This window comes from Stegodyphus dumicola, chromosome X1 (genome assembly GCF_044657685.1).
Source record: "Stegodyphus dumicola isolate Sdum_Otavi_A_Nest chromosome X1, ASM4465768v1".
Lineage (NCBI taxonomy): Eukaryota > Metazoa > Arthropoda > Arachnida > Araneae > Eresidae > Stegodyphus > Stegodyphus dumicola.
The window spans coordinates 78,438,282-78,458,899 of NC_140780.1; the positions used below are offsets into that span (position 1 = coordinate 78,438,282).

Sequence of the window (20,618 nt, forward strand, 5' to 3'; positions counted from 1 at the left end):
ATACATTACTAGAATTTGTAATGTGAACAGACATTCACTGTCTGATGAATTGGCTGAACTAAAAACTGTTTCTCTTTCAAATAAATATAATGCATATGGCTCTGCAAATATGAGGGCAAGAAAAAATTCATTTGTTTGGTCTAGGTAAATTCATAAGAATGAGGGTGAGTTTATTTTGAAATTACAAGAAGGAATTATAAGTGAAAGTCTCATAGATAATACATAAGTAATAGAAGGTTAAGTGTTTGGATACATAAAACACACATTTGATATTCAACAAAATCTGCAAACAGAACATTTAATTCAGTGCACTTTAATTAAATTATTTTTTGTATATATTTTGGCATAAATTCAATAGATGTTTTTCAGTAACAACAGGTTACTTTATTTCAATCTTCCTTCATAATTATTTCCAGTTTAACTTTAAAAAAAATATAAATATATTCCTTTTTTCTTTTCCAATTAATTCTTACCTCTCAGAGTTTTGTGCATTTTGTTTTCAGTTTCAGTTTAGCATGTATTGCGTGAAATGTGAAAAAAACTGAAGTAGTGTCTTTAATACTTACATTCCTCCCCCCCCAAATAAATTTAAAAAATACTGTGCAAAACTAAATTTGAAGTATTATAGTATTCATACCTTTATCAATGAATTGTGTTGCTGAAATTTTTTTTAGGTCTAGATTATTATATTATTTCAACATATTATGTATGATCAGATTGCTCATTATTTTATTGAAGAATTAAATTTATACAAATTACATAGTTTGAATAATTATATACAATAAAAATCTGTAGAGTTTTATCAAAAATTTGCTCGGTTGAAATAGTACATTGATCTAGTTTATAATTCAGTTTTAAAACATGGAAAAATCAACAGTTTTTTTTAACTTTTTTTGAAAAATTAATAAAATATTAAGCATTTTTTAAAATTATATCATTTTAAGATTTGACTTGTAACTAAAGACAAAATATGGTCATTCAGACAAATGCTTAAGACTGCTATAAAAGTTTCTCATAAATGTTCTTTATGTTTTAAATATTTTGGTCATGTAAAGTGAACATGAGAATATTAGGAAAGTTAAAGAAATTGAATAGCTACCATAATACATGTATTTTTTTCATCCTAGCCATTGTTTTAGAAGCCAATGCATCATTATTACGTGCTGGTTTATTTTATAGTTATACACAGTTTAATATTGTCATGTTACTGTAGTATTGTCATTATATAATTATTGATAATTTTTTATGAATTTTGCAAGCTGTCTTACATTGAGTATTACTGCTACCGAATTTTACTGATAGTTTTGTTTTAGTTGACACAAGCTGTCTGATAGGAAATAAATTAAATTTGTCCTTAAATAATATGCATTTCTCATGATGTTTCATTAAATATGAAATGGAAAAATAAATGCTATTCAGAGATATGAATTCTTTTGCCTGAAATAAAAACTGTACTAAACACTAATTACTAATGCATATATTACTCCAGAAATGACCATTATTCAAGTTTCATCCCCTTCTATTCTTTGAATTTGAAATAATTTATAATAAAAAAAGTAAATCATGCTAATTCATATTTTAATAACACTATTTTTTAACAACTTCATTTTTATGCTTTAAGTATAATTAACATAAAATGTCATTCAATAATATTTTTAATTTTTACTAATGTCTTTTAATAATCTTAATAATATATTTTAAATCATGAATTATAAGCTCATATATTTCTCATCAGTTATTTTTTTCTTTCTGTGTTAGGAGGAGGGAGGGGAAAAGGCAGTGATATTTTAATAATGAAAATAAATAGAACAATTGTACAGTGTTCATCAGAAAAATTGCTTTTCTTTATGTTATAGTTTGTAAGTAAAGTTTTTATTTTAACATAAACTAAAATTTTAATTATTTACTGAACCATTACTCAAGCTGATATTTTAATTAGAAGCATACAAATTTTCAAGCAAAATTATTGCTCTAAGCATATTAGACAGCTCATTTAAGTTAGTTAGGTAATGTTATGTTATCGGGATCGGATGCAGAACTGTATGTATGCAGGCATGTGTATGTGCATATATGTGTGTGTATACTCACTTATGTACATATTTACACATATTCATGAACACATCCATTTCTGAATCAAGTCCCAACAATAAAAGAGTACTGTTTGCTACTTATGTAAATTGTAGGTAAATGTAGCATGTATCAATTAGAATTAAACATTTAGCAAAACCTACTCATTACTTATGGTACTAAACAAGTTCAAACATAAAAAGATGGTCAGAGAACATGTCTATCATTGATGCAAACTTCAATAATTTAACTATATTCTGAAAAATGCTGGGCACTTTCAGAAGTGGGCATATTAGGAAAATAATGGTGTTCATCAAAAATGTACATGTTTTCTAAATTTATTTTTATTTATTTATATTTTAGTTGAGAATGAAAAATGGATTTTCAGATGGTTACATGAAAGAATTATGTTTAATAATAAAATCTGATGCTTTAAAAATGTGAACTTAAATAATAACAATTATCATTTTATTACATATATTATTGTTTATTACTAATAGGTTATTATAAATGGAAGCTTGAAATATTAAGATACTAGTATTATGAGGAAAATCTTTTCCTACACATCAAAAACTTTGGTACTTTCTGATTATCTGTTCTCCCAGCTTCAGCATTCACTAAACTGCAAGAGCATACACACAATAATAGCAAACTATGGACATGCATACCACACACATTACAAACATGTATGCACATACCACGTATACTTTATGTTTAATCTTTATTTCTGAAGAGTATTTATTCTCCTGGCTGAAAAATATGTGAATATAGTTTTGTCTCATAAAATTTTTTATTTCTCACAAAATGCTTATTTTTATTATTAATTGTGAACAGAACAGTAGCTATGAGCCATAAAAATAGCCAACAAATGCGTTTTTGCCAATCACAAAATTGACAATTTTCACAGCTCTGCACATAGTGTGAAAGTACAGAAATTTTCAAATAATGTTAAGGTTAAATGATGCTACACAATTTTCTATTGATTTGTGTGTTATCAAACTATTTGTAGGAATCTCAACAGATTCCTACAAAACTCAACATACAAAACAGAATTTAGTATTCAACCTTGGAAAAAGTTGTAGTTGAATGATTTCTTGGAAGGTCAGTCAAACGGGTTTTGGTTAATTCTAATTTGATTTTGAATGAAAAAGCCTGCAAAATTTATTTATCATAAACGAAAAGGCTTTTTAATTAAATTCTCCTTGTTTTTGAAAGTTTTTTCATGGTGTTCTTTCTTTATTATTTTTTTTCTTTTAAATTTCCTAACTTACGTTCATGCACACAGTTTTGCATTTAATGTCACAGTTTAAATATTTTAAAATGTTACATAGAGCATTTCACTTAAAAATTAGGTTGTAACAATGAATTTAATGTTCAGTTTACTATATGATCTCCCTTTTCGATAATCAGTTTTGTGTATTTCTTTTACAACCAAGTTCTGACACATGATTTTTCAAACTGATAACACAGTGTATTAATGTAAACTAATGATTAAAATTTACCATGGAAGTTGTCGAATTTAATATATTATTCTTTGATAGAAAGTTTTTCCTAATGTGGTCAGTAAATGTGTCTCATCTCTTAAAATTGCTTCAAAAAATTTTATGTACTTGCATTTAGGAATTTTGACTGTATCACAGTAATTTCATTTCAGTTACTATAAAATGCATAGGGCAAAAAATAATTTATCATTACGCATTTAAAACTACTGAATTATATTCCTTAAGAAAGAGGGAGATGTTTTATTACCCTTGAAGTCGATAGAGTTTTAGTCAAAAATGTGCCATACTAAGATTGCTTTTAAACCTAATTTAAAATATGTGCATGCATTTCCCATAATTAAAGTTTTTAATTATGGGGAATGCATGCACATATTCACTTTGATAAGTGGCCAAGTGGTAAAGTCACTAAACACTGGTAACTTGGTCCAAGGTTCGAATCCTGTGTTGGCTGCATATATGTTTTCATGGTCTTCTCTATGTAAAACGTGTATTCGGGCCAGTTTCCCTTAGAAAGTCCTCCACAAAGGTATTCCTTCCCTCAGGCAGATAGCCCTCGAGTGCTTTGCTATAATCAGATCACTTCTATATGCCATTGTGTAAAGAAATTTCTCTTAGTCCATGCAGTGTTATGAATCAATCTTCATAGACAATGTTGCTATGTTTATTTTAATTTTGTTTCTAGTAATGGCTTGAGTACTGAAACCATCCTGCTTTGCAAACAAAACTCAAATATTTGTCTTTGCACATCAATCCACCACTGTTTAAACTACTGAAATGTTGATTAGAGTAGAACATTTTCATCAACTCCTGTTACAACATGTAATATGCTTCCATGACAAATTTCTGCCAGATGACTGAAAATTTTAAAAGTGCATATTGATTATCATGAGCAGATTTCATTTTCTGTATGACTGCTGATTAGAGTCAAAAGTTTTTAATCCGGACGCGTCGGGACTTCGCCGATTCCGGATTATCGGTTTTTCTGGATTATACATCATCAGTTTAGATCTGGTAGGATGGCATGCAGAAATTATAAAATTAAAAATATCAAACCGTAATTTATGAAATAAAGAGCAATTATGATCTAAAGGGTATCAAAATTTACAAAAAAAAGTTTAATTTTTATTTGTTTACTTTATTAAACATTTCTTTCAACACGCACATGCCTAAAGCATACATTACGCATGATCGAAATTAGAAAATTGCAACCAGAAAACTATTTGATGTGTATTCATGATACAGTCAAAAGTCTTTAATCCGGACTACATTTAGTAAGGAATTATAAGCCGAATAAAATAAAAACATCTGCCCTGAAGATAACGATAGTGCTGACAGATCAACTTCCAGTTCATTGTGTGCCGCGACGTCCCTCCCCGCGCAGAGCAGCGTGAAATTGATAAAGAGATTTCGGAACGGTTAGATAAACAAAGGATATGCCATTATCCATTTTTTGTAGCAATTCATTTTTTGTTTGATGGACATCGAAACATACTTTCGTTTTCTAGATCCTTTGGGAGCTCCAGCATCGGAAATTCTATTTGACATAATCAAAAGTTCAACCTTACTTTTATAAAATTGCTCTTACAGTCTGCAAAAAATAATAAGCCGGATCCAATTCGAAGATTAAGGAACAAAGCAATCAACATTAACTGAAATAGATAATTAGATAATTTTAGCTTATACCATCCGTTATACATTAAACGTTATACATTACATACATTGAAGATTAAGGAAAAATGCAATCATCAACATTAACTGAAATAGATAATTACATAATTTTAGCTTATACCGTCCGTTATACATTAAACGTGCACGCGAAAACATATTCTGCACTTGCGCAGACGCATATGCGCAGTCGTAAATGCCTATGCGCAGAAAGATTTTAGCTTTGAGGTCCGGATTATAGATCATTCCGGATTATGGGTGTACGAACTAACGACTTTTGACTGTATTTCTAATGACAAGGAATTTGATTTAAATCATATCAAAGACGGAGTACATCGAGATGAAATACTACATTTAGTAAGTCATTATAAGCCGAATAAAATAAAAACGTGGCTTGAAGATAGTGCTGACAGATCAACTTCCAGTTCATTGCGCCGCCGCAACGTCCCCCCCCCCGAGAGCAGCTTGAAATTGATAAACAGATTCGGAATGGTTAGAGAAACAAAGGATATGCCTTTATCCATTTTTTTGCAGCAGTTCCACTTTTTGTTTGATGGACATTGAAACATGCTTTCGCTTTGTAGATCCTTTGGCAGTTCCAGAATCGGAAATTCTTTTTGACATAATTGAAAGTTCAAGCTTACTTTTATAAAATTGCTCTAACAGTCTGCAAAAAATAATAAGCCGGATCCAATTAGAAGATTAAGAAACAACGCAATCTGCAACATTAAGTGAAATAGATAATTAGATAATTTTAGCTTAGCTTATACCATCCGTTATACATTAAACTCGCATGCGTAAACATATTATGTGCATGCATAAACGTATTATGTGCATGCATAAACGTATCATGTGCATGCATAAAGGTAATATGTGCATGCATAAATGCATTATGTGTTTACGCATGCGCAGAAAGTTTGTAGCTTAAACATTAAATGTGCATGCGTAAACGTATATGCGCATAATACCTTTGTGCAATTGCGTTTACGCATGCGCCGAAAGTTTGTAGCTTTGAGGTCCGGATTATAGATCATTCCGGATTATGGACGTCCGGATTAAAGACTTTTGACTGTGCTTATGTTTTGTCAGCAAAATGTTACCAGATACAATTATATTATTTAGTTTTTATTGTTAAACTCATGAGACACAGAAATTTGTGTTTCACCCCTGGAGGACAATGCTGTGTTACAAAATAAATTCATTCTCATTCATTTCAGACCTGCATACACATTAAGTTTAAAACAGTTTTAGGATCAGGTAAGATGTGATTATTATAATTCTTTTCTTTTTATCCTAGGAACTTTATATGTCAATTCGCTACCCAGGTTGCTGCCAATCAAATCTCACACATTTTCAGTTTGTGATTTGAATTCAGTTCCTGATATAGCAATATCAACATAAAGTTTTCATGATTTTCCTCATGTGTAGTGTGAAAATGTGAATTTGAGCCAGTTTCTTTCAGAAAAGGCATCCACCATGCTTATTTTACTGTAATCGAATAACTAAGTCATTGCTACTCTAGTGGTTTTATGTAATAAATGTTAAAATGCTTCCTTTAGTTTGCTTATTTCTGGTATTTTATTTCATGTGCTCAATAGTCAGATGTTTAAATTTAAGTATGAATTATATTCACATATGCAGAAAGTTTTATTATTATTATTATTATTATTATCATTTTAGGTGCTGTGAAAGGAATTGCCAAATATGCATTTTATTGTTCTTACCTATTCATTTCTTACATGTTTAAAAATTAATTATTTTGCAACAGTTTGAATTAATAAAAACTATTCTGAATTCTGAAAAGTGTGTCTTTTCTGCATTTAATCTTAAGATACTGCCTTAAATTTCAAAATGTGTTTATTTTCATGCAAAATAGATAGGTTTACAAAAATTTGTCACATTAATTGTTGCAGGAGGATTTAGCATTATTATAAGCATTTGTTATTACAGATTAAGTTAAAATACTTTCTATAAAATGTTTCTGCAGTTGAAATCACAAAGGTTAAGAGGTTAAGTATTTTCTTTGTTCCACATTAAATAAGTAAGTTAACAATATTCATATATTAAAGATAGAAGAATACTTTATATTTCCACAGAAATAGATAAAAAATTTTAAGACATTTTTAAAAAGCTAGTATACATAGAAAATTTTCAAATTAAAGTATAGGGGAAATTGAAAAATGTTATAGATGAAATATTTCAAAAATGAAGTATCATGATTTGTTGACTATAATTCAATGCATATTTTATATATAGTAACAGATTAAGGTAACAGTGCTTCTCTGACTATGATATAACCCTACATATTACGATTTCTCTTTCAAGACCAAATGAAAAATGAACTAAGCATTGTCATAGGCATTCAGAGTTGAATACAGCTATCACAAAATAAAATGAATTAATAAATTTATGGGAAATTTTACATGGTATATATTAAACAGAAAGAATAAATTGAATATACTTAGTATTAATAACTAGTAGAGTTAATTTCAGAAAAAAAAATGCCTTAACCCAGGAGCACTTGTGCTCATATGAGTTAAGGCCCATCTACACGAGTAAGCACGTGACGTGTAGTTGCCGCAATTTTTTTTTTTTTTTGGGTGGCATAAATTTCCATTACACAGAGGACGTAAACACATGTCATAATCCAATAAAACTTCTTGTTTACACTTTTCAATATGGCATAGGAACCACATAGCGATCACTTCTGTTTAGAGATTTTAAATATCCATAGGAATAAAATCATCAGTGTTGTTTACAGCATCCTCACTTCTCTCAAACCATATATATTGGTATAAATTTCAAATTATCATTAAAGGGAAAAAATTGTATATTTATAAATCAATGACCTGACCAGTATAGCCATATAGCTCACCTGTATGTAACACCATAAGTAATAAGAACCAAATAAATTATAGTTTCTATGAAATCAAATTTTCTGCCTTAAAAAATTCTCCTTAATTATTACAAATTTTTGCCATTTCATGCCTAACAGCTCTATAAGTATCCCAATATTAAATTCATCGAATTATTACAACTTCTAAAACAAAGCAGTTGACTACGAAAGAGTATTTAATAAAATAGAGTTACGGAATTTTTAGAGAATAGTTACAACTTGAGTCATACGGAAAATCATTTTTTTGAATATTAATTAAATTACCTTTGCAGTGACTTCTACGTGATCCATTATTTTTCATAAAAACTACTACCACAGATAGCCAAGTGATCAACATGCTGGATTACGAAGGGAAATGATGCAAGTTTCAACCACCATTGTAAATAAAAGCTAGTTTTTCTCATTTTGAAATGCGCTTCTTATAATCATAAATTAATTTATTCTTATTTTCTCTATTATCATTATTGTTTTCATTTATTTTATTTATTACTATTGTTTTCAATTTAGTTTTAAAAAAATGTGCACTGTAAACAGAACCAATTAACCCATTATGTAATGATATATCTGCATCACTTGTATAAATTATCTCTTTATTTTTACCATCATTTTATTCTGTACATAATTTTACATAAACTGTCCAAAACTTAAACCTTATTGTAGATTGAAAAATAAACAAAAATATGAAATAATAAAAGAAAAACAAAAGGAAAAAAATCTGAAAGCTTTCAGATTTTATATTATACCCAAACAGGTTTTTATTTTAATTCATTTACAGACACATACACATTTCGAGAGCATTTTGAATAATGTCATGTTATGCTAAAAATATTTAAAAACAGTATATCTATAGAATTTCTGACAGACAGTCTTGTGAGCTGGAGATAAGAATGTTTTATTCTTTACAGTGTTGCCACTGCCTGCTTTGAAATAGTTGAGTTTTTTTTTAATCAAAAATTAACTAAAAGTTTTACAAAATGTGAAATACACTAATAAAATAAATTCCAAATTCAGGCTTCTAGGTGCCCATGTTCAGCTGGATGACTACATTATTCAAAATTTGATGATTGTAGGTGCTGTTGTTTTTTCACAAGGAAAGAAACATCAGAGCCATAGCTAGGGTTTTTAACACCCAGGGACAGCTGAAGATCTCGCACCCCTCCTGTTTGCCAAGAGTGGAAAACACTTCATTCTAAAAATTTGTAACATGCCTTTGGCAACCACTGGATGCTGTGCCCGAGGACAAATGTCCCCATTCGGACCACTCTAGCTACGTGCCTGAGAAACATGCATACATTCATGTAGGTTCTTCATTATTTAGTTTCTCTAAATACAATACATGGCGATAATATTTGGCGGCAACAATTTGAAATGTGATTTGGACGTTTAAAGTGATTTGAAACAAAATGTTGTTTTGAGACTAATGACCTAGCGATTCGACACAAAATGTCGTTTTGAGCCTAATGGCCTTCCTGGAGTAACATCTCATTTCAAATAACACTAATAATAAAGTTATTTCCATGTTAATTCGGCATCATCAAAGCCATCAATCAACATCCAACTGGTAATATATATTCTGTTTTGAGTTTGAGACAATATTTAGTGTCAATAAGAAACAATAAAAAACACATTTTGGTAAGACAAATAATGAATATAATCACTGAATGTTTGAAATAAAGAATATTATTACTAGAATTATGAGAATAGTTTTGATATTACTTAAATTTTTCAATCATCCCCTGAATATCTTGTATATCCAGTAAAAAGAAAAGTATCTGAAGAATTATAGGCAACTTTCCTAAGAAAACTTTTAACAGAATAAAAATGAAAAATGAAAGATGTTATTTCCCTCTGATATTCATAGGGCATAACTATTAAGCGAGCAATCTTAATCATTTAAAGTTGGTGATATAGTGCTGATCTATAATGAAAAAAGTTACTGAAACATCTATGGAAATGGGGTGCTTTAAAAGAACTGTGTCATAGACATGGCTCAGAGGTTCGATCATGTGTGCTTCACAAACACCAATAGGATTTATAAAGAGACCCATTGAATTGCCGTACAAAATTGACGTGGACACAACAGACTTGTATTTGAATGGATAGTCTTGAATTATTTTCATTTTATACATTTTAATTTTTTATATAAATCATTTATTTTTCATCAATCTAGATACCAGCTTTGCAACGTATTTTGGACTTGAATACTTGTTTTCCTCCTATATATAAGTTTAATTTAGTTTCATTTATTGTTATCCAAGGATTTGAAATGCTTACTTTGCAAATACTAAATATTTAACCATTGGTATAGTTTTTGCTATATTTTAAACTATTATTTTTCTTAATGTTCATGCACTATAATGGTGATTGTTCATCCCGGGGCAGTGTATTGTGATTGCTGATTTGGCTGTTAGACAGCCCCAAAGTGTGTGCTTGATATTTCACAGATTTTTGTGCAATGTTGTACTGGTTTTCAGAATTGCTCCCAACACCAATTTACTCTCAGTAATGAATGCTTATATTTTTTATATATTTTTGGTTCTGCCTTCCTGTGTTTCACTTTTTACATTGCACTTATTGCAAAAAAAAAATTCATTTCTTTAAAAATATATTAAATAATTTTTGTGAGTTCCCCCTTCACATTTATTTTATATTACTTTATCTTTACTATATATCTTAACATCAATGAAAATTAATTATCAATTTTACTAATAATTTTTTTTATGTAATCAGTGGTATCTTGATTACACTGACCAGTACATACTGACTCCTAAATTATCACTGATGCCTTTAAAATTTCATCAACTCCAAACCAGTCAATATCAACCCTGCTGAAAAACCCAGGATGCCTATTCTACGATCACTGACTCTGTCTACTATTTGAGCAAACGATACCGACTCAAAAAAAAAAAAAAAAAAGTATGTCTGACTTAATGGAGAAAGCCATTCTGTGGTCCTCAGTTGGCATGCGGATAGATCCCTTTTATTTTATTGAAAGGGGGACAAGGTTTCAAGGAGCTTTAGACCAATCACAGTACAGATGAAATTTATAGCGCACGCTGGCTGAAGTTCTAAGAATATTCTCACATTCTTTCACTAACTCACATGCTGCATTTGTAGTTTGCAAAAATGACATAAAACAGTATTGTTACATGAAGGAAAAATCCCGTTTTTTAAGGGGAAAGTTAACGCAGGAATGTAGGGATAAAATAAAATTCAGAAAATAAAAAATAAAGAGAGATGTAGGATACCATGAAAGCAACAGTAAATAGATAAGAGTAAATGAATTAAGCTTCCTTAAAATCTTTTTAGAAATAAACAATTTTAATAATTTAAATTTATAATATGATTAATTTGCATTGCAATCTAATAGCAAACTAAGTTTTTATTATTTTTTTCCATGCTTACATTAAAACTTTTTTCAAGCAATTTATTTTATAGTTAATATTATAAAAATATTTAAGTAAGAAATTAGAAAGAAAATATTTCTTTCTTAATGTTTCTTACTTTTATTTAATGTTTCTATGAAAATAATTTCTTTCAGGAAAAGAAGATTCATTCGTTATTACAGTATGGCCAATTTCTGCTGCATTCAGCTATCACACTTGCATCAAAATGTTTTATTTTAAATAATTTATTCTAAAATTAACATGAGAGAAAATTTTTCAATATAAAATATATAACAAAAATTATAATTCTGTATGTGTGATTAATTCGAATTGCAATTTTTGTGTCATACATGTATTAGTAATACTTTTTTTTTTAATATTATATTGCTGTTATTTTAATTTATAACATTTTTAAAACTGCTTATTTTAAATATTCTTCCTTCTTAAAAGATTTTATTCTGTGAAGATAATAATGTTATTTAAACGATGGAAGTACTAAAGTAAAAATAATCAATGTAGGTCTCCTGCAGTTGAAGAAGTTCCTGTCAAACCAGCATTTTAAAACTTTGACACATTAACTAGAAAACTGTAATAAAAACCAATATCACTTTAAGGATATAAAAAATGAAAACTCTGCTATGTACAGTTAATTTTTATGTTCCACTCCCCCAAGTTTGCAAAGAAACAATCATTTTTAATAGAGATAACAGATTACAAAAGTACTATTTCATGAACAAACCCTCAGTCTTATAGCACTGTTACTTTATAGTAAAATACAATAATAATGCACTACAGTACAAAGTCTGAGATCCGGATGTCCCGTATCTGGAATAATCTAAACTCAAGACCTCAAAGCAATCACCAATATTTATTTATTTATTTTGTGTGTGTGTGCTTTACGCATGCGCATTTGAATCCCCACGCACATGTGAAGAGTCCCGATTCTTAATTTAACTTTGGTGCTATATAAAATACTTCGTTATTAAGAATCAATCGTTTTAGCATACATTTGTTTAATCAATAATTTGACTCTGTAGCTGCATATCTGCTTGGCATACATCTCAAACCGAAACATTCTATATAGATACATTGCTGATTTGACACCTATTTAATTAAGAATAACTGATTTGTTATTCACATAAACCCAGAACCAGTGCCAGACAGAGCTCGTATAGCCACATCGAGTGGCAGAATTTAGGGAAGACAAAGGGAGCTGCTTGGTAGCATGAATTTAGGACCTGCAGAGACTGCATCAGGAAGTAAAATTTCTAGTGCCAACCCTCAATAAACCTTAAGTATATGTGGGAATTTATTCATTCAGGACTCAGCTAAGCTTAAAGCATGTGCAAGGAATAGGCGTAAGTATAATAAATAACTAATACAAATCAGGCTTCAATTGTCTCAGTGCGCGATAGAAATAAGATAAAATTTAGCGGAACGACTTGTCTTTAGTCGCCAATCTTATGATACGTAGCCAAATATGTATAGTGGATGATCGCTAAATTTTATGATGACAGCCATCTGAAGGTTTTCGGATATAGCAAATTTTCTAATTAACAGATATTGTAAAGAAATGTGGAGAAGCGATACTATATGAAGATGATATAAAAGAATTTTTTTCTTGTGACGACAATGCTCCTCAATCATCAATGAATTAGCGGAGGCGAAATCTGTAGTATAGTTATAGATCCAGAAAATACCAGTAGTGAAGAAAGCGACAGATACTGAAAGCGAAAAAAATTTAGATTGACAAGTTAGTTGGAATTCTAGACACAGCAATTACAGGATTTCAACAATGGAACTTTGTAATTGAACAAGAAATTTTGGTTTAATCCTAGTATATGGTGCACACAGGATTTGGCAACATTATTATGAGTTGTAAACGCAACATTTATGTAGAGCAGGAAAGGGGTCATTTTGATGTGGGCAACAATTTTGAAAATCGGGGCGAGGCAGTAATCTACACTAGGATTTTACCGAAATTACGTCTGTCTATAGAATTAAAGAGAAAGTATCCGCACAAAAAAAAAAAAAAGAAGAAGCAACTTAACCAACTTCAAAGAAATGTTTAATAAAGAAAATAAATAAATATTAATTTTTCCCCTCTAAAATTTTATACCCTTTCAATCATAAATGCTTCATTAATTCATTAATCATGATTTCATATTTTTAATTTTATTATTTCTACATGCCATCTTACTAGATTTAAGCTGATGATGTAATATCCGGCAAAATCCCAAATCCAGAGTTGAGATCTCTTTATAATTCTGCTAAAAAGTCCACCAGCAGCCGAGCCGCTGAACGCAGGTAGTTCGGTTGGAGGTTCGAATCCTGCAAACATGCTGACCGCATCTGCATTTTCGTGGCTTTCCCGATGTGTAACGTGTATACCAGCCAGTTTCCCACAGAAAAATCCTCCCTTAGAAACCAGTTTTAAATTGTAATAAAATTACACACAAAGAAAAAAAATCTGAAGGCCTTCAGATTTTATATTACACCCAAAGGGACTTTTTTTTTAACGTTTTGCATGTTATCTTTATTTATTAAATATCATGTTCTTCGTACTTAAACCATAAAATTCAATTCAACAACAATATCATATAACTAAAAAAGAGCACAGCTTTGAAATTTCTAATACATAGTCTTGGGCACTACAGATGAGAATGTTTTTTCCTCATTTCTCGCCCCCCCCATATAGTGTTGCCATTGCTCGCTTTGAAATCATTGAGTTTCTTAATGACTCATAAATACTTTACAAAATATGAAATAGATAATAAAACAAATTCCCAGTTCCAAATTTGGGCTTCCATATGCCTATATTAGAGTTAAAGATTACGTCATTCAAAATTTGATGGCTCTAAGTACCATTGTTTTATCACAGTGCGAGAAACATTCATACAATTAGGCAGATTCTTCATTATTTAATTTCTTTAAATATAATACAGTGTGATAATATTTGGTGGCAACAATTTGAAAACTCTCTCAGTTCATCGGAAATTAAAATAACTATAAATTTTCGCAATCTGAAATATGCAATGAAAACATTTTCTGACACAGCGAAAGCATCATCACATTTTCTATAAATTCCTTGCCGATTCAGAGATCTACGACCGTATTCCTTGTTTAAATATGAAAAAAACTAGCTGCAAAAACACATACAAAGCCATTGCCTACTTAGAACATCAACTAGATAAGCCTGGTTGACGATCAGGTAATACTTTTCCCCGCATTTCAGATGACTTCCATACTGAGAGAATATGGGATGTCGGGCAGACCTGTTTTTCACTAGCAGTGACATCTGGCAGCACACAAACTGACGCCAACTCTCGGAGTGTAAAATAGACGTCCAGGTATAAGAGCTTTTCTAGTATGTCTCTTTAAATTTAAATATATATATTTTGTAAATTTTTAATATACAAGCTACCCATATATTCAAAATAAGGATGCCAATAAAATTGTTTTACTTAAGCTACCAAAAAGAAAGTTTAATTGAACACCTTCAGTTATCACAACTGATTCAATATAATAATACATTACTAATAATTTCTAGTTATCATAATTCATTCTTTTCACTTATATGAGACATATCAAACAAATTAGAGCTTGCAATTACATTAGTTCACATATATTATTTTTTGACTAGCAAACTATTTATTAAATCATTAACAGAACAAATACATTTTAGAAAGACCAGGAAAGTATAAGATATGAAGCTATAAATTAATAATAAATTTATAATACTAAAATAAATTTGGATAATAAAATAATTTCACATATTTAAATATTCTATATTCATATAGCTACAGCATGAAAGAAGAAAATTATAAAGGGCATTATATGAAAATCATGTATTTTGAAAAAATAAAATGTCTCATTGCTTTGTTTTTCCTTTAAAAAAGTGTATCAGTAATTATTTATCTTTGAAATCTGCTAATCATTCATATTAAATACAAATTTAAAACAAAAATTTACATAGTGTCTATATTTTTCAATGAATTCTAAATTATTAGATAATTTTTCACCACAGTAATTACTTTAATGTAAAATCCAGTGTTAAATTCTTACATTTTCCAAAACTAATAAACTGCATTAAATAATGAACAACTTTTTAGTTTCTTGTTCTACATCATTATATTTAATAAATTATGCAAAAAATGTAGATGAGCTATGTTAAATACTGTAAAAGTATAGGTGTATTTGATACATATTCTCTTTTATCCATGACTATGTAAAAATGTGGACATATCAAACTGATAGCATTTAAAATGACATTTTTACATTTTAACCATAATGCACACATATTTACAGAGCATATGCAGTACCAAAAATACCTGTATATATATATATATTGTTTCATAAGAAAGAAAAAGTAAAGTTAAATTTAATTAATTCCACTTTCTTATAAGATATACCTTATATTACTGTCCTCTATTATAAAGTTAATAGAACAGTTAGCAGAGGAGAGTGGAGCAGCATTTGCCAAACTAAGTGATGTTGAAGCTAACTTTATAATAGAGGACGCTCTCAGAATTTAAATGGTATTGTAGATTATTTCGCAGAAACAATTAATCATTTGTTTGCAATTAAAATTTCATAATTTAAAATTTAAAGTTTAATTTAAATTTGCCTTTTATGAATAGAAAGTATCTGTTAAATACATATAACTCTTTTTCAGAAAAATTAAAGCACCATCAAGGAAGTGGTTGTTTTTGATGAAATTGAATATGTATAGATAACAAAATGATTAAAAAATCAAGGTCATAGTACTTGTTCACAGCTCACAATCACCGACTGTTCAAATTAGTAGTCGGTTGAACTGCCCCTGGCGGCAAATGCATGCTTGAATTCGTTGAGGCAAGGAGTGGTAGAGGTTTCTAATGTCATTCTCCGACACATTCTGCCAGGCATTCATTATTTGTCACTTCAGATCTGCAATATTTTTGTGGTGCACGAATCTGGCAGCCTACCATATCCCAGACTATGCTCGATTGGTGAAAGGTCTGGTGACCTAGCTGGCCAAGGAAGAGTATCAGCCACATGGAGACAGTCTAGAGATATGCAAGCGGTATGTAGCTTAGCATTATCTTGTTGGAAAATGGTCCCAGGATGACGTGCCATGAAGGCTAATGCAACTGGTCACAGGATGGTATCAACATATTGTTGAGCTGTTAAAAGATGTACGGAGGATGAGTAAGAGGACCTGCTGTCCATAAGAAATAGCGCCCCACACTATCACACCAGGAGTTATGGCTGTATGAAACAAAGGCTGATTGGGACCGCTGGCCTTGTCCTCTCCATACAAGAACATAGTGGTCATCTGCTTCAATACTGAAGCGGGATTCATTGCTGAACACTAAATGATGACAGTCATGATGATCAGCTGTGACACCACTCCAGACGACTCTGCAGTTATGGGGGTTAAAGGTAAACATCTTAAAGGCCACTGTGAATGTAACTCTGCCTCAGACAAGAGTCGTGAGATGGTAGATGGTGCCACAGAAGGTATAGACATGGCTGTAGTACATTGAATAGTCAACAACGATGCCGTTAGGGCGGTTCGTGCCTGGTGAACAATCATCCTATCTTGCTTTGCATTTGTGCTCCTTGGCCTTTCAGAGCCTTCATTTCATCGGGAATTTCCTCGTAGCAACCATTGCAGCCAACATCTTTGCACAGCAGTGTCTCTACGCTGCAGGTAGGCACCTACTGCTTGGTATGACGACCCAGATTCACGCAATCCTACAATGCGACCATGTTCGAAATCGTTTAGTTGTCTGTGAGGTCTTCAATATCGTCCTAATGGCATCTTTAGTTGCTTCTTTATGGAATTACAATGGCAGCAACAAAAAAAGGGGGGGGGGAATTTACCGCCTCTGCTACTGGTTTTATACTTTGCAAATTGTGCACTAGAAATGCGCACTATAATCGCAATTCCTGTTCATTTGCCTTGAAACTTTGATCATTTGCATGTTCAATCAAGATGTTTTTGCACACCAAATTTTGTTGCTATCGCAAATGTCCTTCTTGGTGCTTCGATTTTTTTGCAAAAGAGTGTGTGTATATATATACTGTGAAGATATAGGTTTCATGAAATATTCATGGATAAATGCAATAAAGAAGTAGTAAGTTTCATAAAGAGATTTTTGCTATCTAATACAGATTTGTCTGTAATGTAAGAGGAGTGCAAAATGTCGAGCATTTGTTGTTCTACTGTTCAAAGCTTACAGAATTTAAAAAAAAAAAAAACTCATTTGTCAGTTAAACACTATATGTATTACGCTTCCTCCTCCTCTCTATAAAATGGTACTCTCTTTCTGCATATTTTTCATGTTTCATCTGCGAATTTGTAATTTTATTTTATTTCTGTGTTGCATTGCATTTTTTTTTCATACTTACCTCTGTGGTGCACAAAGTTTTAAATATTCTAAAAATTAAAAAAAGAAAAAAAAAAAAAAATTGATGTCACAACTCAAGTTGTATGCTCATCAAGTTAATTAATTCTGCTCCATACATCAAAATAAGCTGTGGCACTTTTTTAAAAAAAATGCTTCGATAAAAAACTATACATATGAATAACACATTCTAATATGCACTACATCATTTCTAATCAAAGCATATATGGGAAATTTAAATTAGCTTTTACTTGATACTTTAGTTTAAAATGAATGATATTCTGAAACATTTCTATTTGATTAGTTATTCATACCAGATATTAATTTCAGGTCACATGTGTTTCTACTAAACCTTGGTATATTCCTCAATCAGGAGTAAAGAAATCAGAAGAAATAGACATCAAAAGAAATATAGCTTTATACCAAGTTATATGAAATAATTATCAAATTAAAAATAATAACTAAAAACTCAGCTTTTCCTGGCAGATATCAAATACGAAAATTATACTGAATGTTTCATTCATACTGTTTCTATAGTTAGCAAATAAGATTCAAATTCCCCCATTGCCTATTTTATTATATTCATTAGCAGCCAACATCTGTGTTTTACTTAAATTTATGTCATGGAATTCAGTTATCACATAAGTTAAAATCTTGTAATACAAGTATGTTATGAGAGGTAATAGAAAGCCACCAAAATGTCCTTGCCATTTGACAAACAAAATAAGAGAAAGAAAAAATTCTATATATCAAGATAACAAAAGGGGAGCATCGAAACATAAAAACTGTTACTCATAAGAATTTTTAAAAAGGTACATTTGTGTTAGCAGCTCTCATATTTCAAGACATTAAAACAATGAAATTAAAGCAACAAGAAAAGAAATCTGCTGAGACATCTCAAAGATGGCTGCCAATTTCCCCCCCCCAGGTGTGTTTTGGTCTGGAAAGCATAAGCACATGCTAATAAACAAAAAACATGTACCAGTTTTAACAGGTCTTTACCAGGGTGCTTATTTCTGTGTTAATATTAATTAAACTTCTAAATAAATTGGGAATAAACTAATCTGAACATTTCACAGAAGACAGAGAATATTATTATTTTCCATGAACTTCAATGAGTTTGGAATGATGAATTTCTAACATGCAGCCATGAAATAATAAAATATCTTATTTACCTATTCATAAAAAAAGTAATACAGAGCATAGTCTGAAATGCCCAACATTCAGGCCACAAGCAAATTGTTCTTTTCTCCAAGGTCTAGGAATAGAGAATATAATACTAAAAAAAAAAAAAAAAAAAAAAAAGAGAAGGCAGGGCTGTAAAACCAATTTTTCTCAACTAATTGTGATTCCTATATATTATTTTCAGATACCTGCTGTCTACAGAAGCAGAACATTGCGATGTCATGAAAGAATGTATTTTTCACATGCAATATAGAAGTGAGAATTTAAAAATTCATATTTTTGAAATTATCTGCTGGCTTTGCTGCATATATTTAAATGGACGCTTGGCATAATTTATGCCAGCTACCATATTTAATGTGATAATGACAGGCATAAATATGAAAATTTTAGAATACCACAAGCAAAAGGCAAAATTCAAAAAAATTCTGAAATCTAGAATCAGCGAAGTCCTAACAACTCTGATTTCTCACTTACTACTGTGCAGTAATATGGTCAAATGTACAGAAACTTAAAAAATAATCAATAATAATGAAGTTCATTAACTTACCTCTACCTCGGCCTTGTGAACCTGGCTGGACAGGTACTGGAAAGTTAGGAAAGGGCATATGTTGTGGCCTGTGTGATGTAGGCATTGGGGGTGTGAGAAATTTCACAGCAAGGCCTTCAACTATTGCACTTCTCATCTGCTCCACAGCAGCCACTTCGTCATACTTAAAAATTATATTTATATATATATATATTTGTAATAAGATAAATTTCAACTTTTATAAGACCAAACTAATGAAACTACAGGTTATCCCTATATATTGAGAAAAAAAGAGCAGATAAAAGGGCAATGTAAATACAAGAAAATATCAGAAACCCAAACAAATAACCTCCATGTGTACATATAATGAAAATGTAGCAGCTGTTATTCTATGTACCATTGTTAACTGAAAGTAACAAAAGTTAACATAAAAGAATGAAAATAAGGCATTTTCTTCACAATTCTTTTTAGGTAACTTGAAATTTCAGCAGTAACTTAATATTTATCCCAAAATACAACAGCACAAAGTCGGTAAGACGTCCACTACCCAGAATGATCTACAATACAGACCTCAAAGCCACAACTTTTTTTTTTGTACGCTTTACGCATACACATTTAATGTATAACGGACGGTATAAGCTAGGCTAAAATTATCTTCACTGATTCTAAGGCATTTCAGTTAATGTTGCAGATTGTGCTGTTCCTTAATCTTCTAATTGGATCTGGCTTATTATTTAGAGTAATTTTATAAAAATTAAGCTTGAACTTTCGATTATGTCAAAAAGAGTTTCCAATTCTGCTGGTTTTCAGACATTGCAAACTAAAGGTGAAATTTTCCAGTTATTGGATTTTGTAAAGAAATGTGGAGAAGCGGCAATAAATGAAGATGATGTAACAGAAGGTTTTCATTGTGACGACAATGACCCAATCATCAATCAATTAACAGACGGCGAAATCTGTAGCATGGTTCTAGATCCAGAAAATACCGCTTCCGATACT

General features: G+C 30.5%; 1 protein-coding gene across 3 annotated transcripts in view; it reads right to left on the reverse strand.

The window, feature by feature from the left end:
* Positions 1 to 20,618, reverse strand: part of LOC118185674 (constitutive coactivator of PPAR-gamma-like protein 1 homolog) — a 354,891-nt gene that overhangs the window by 29,634 nt on the left and 304,639 nt on the right. For all 3 annotated transcript variants that reach the window (XM_085807957.1, XM_085807956.1, XM_085807955.1), the window contains exon 13: positions 19,641 to 19,803. In XM_085807957.1, the coding sequence (XP_085664083.1) occupies positions 19,641 to 19,803 (163 nt within the window). The remainder of the gene's footprint in view (positions 1 to 19,640; positions 19,804 to 20,618) is intronic.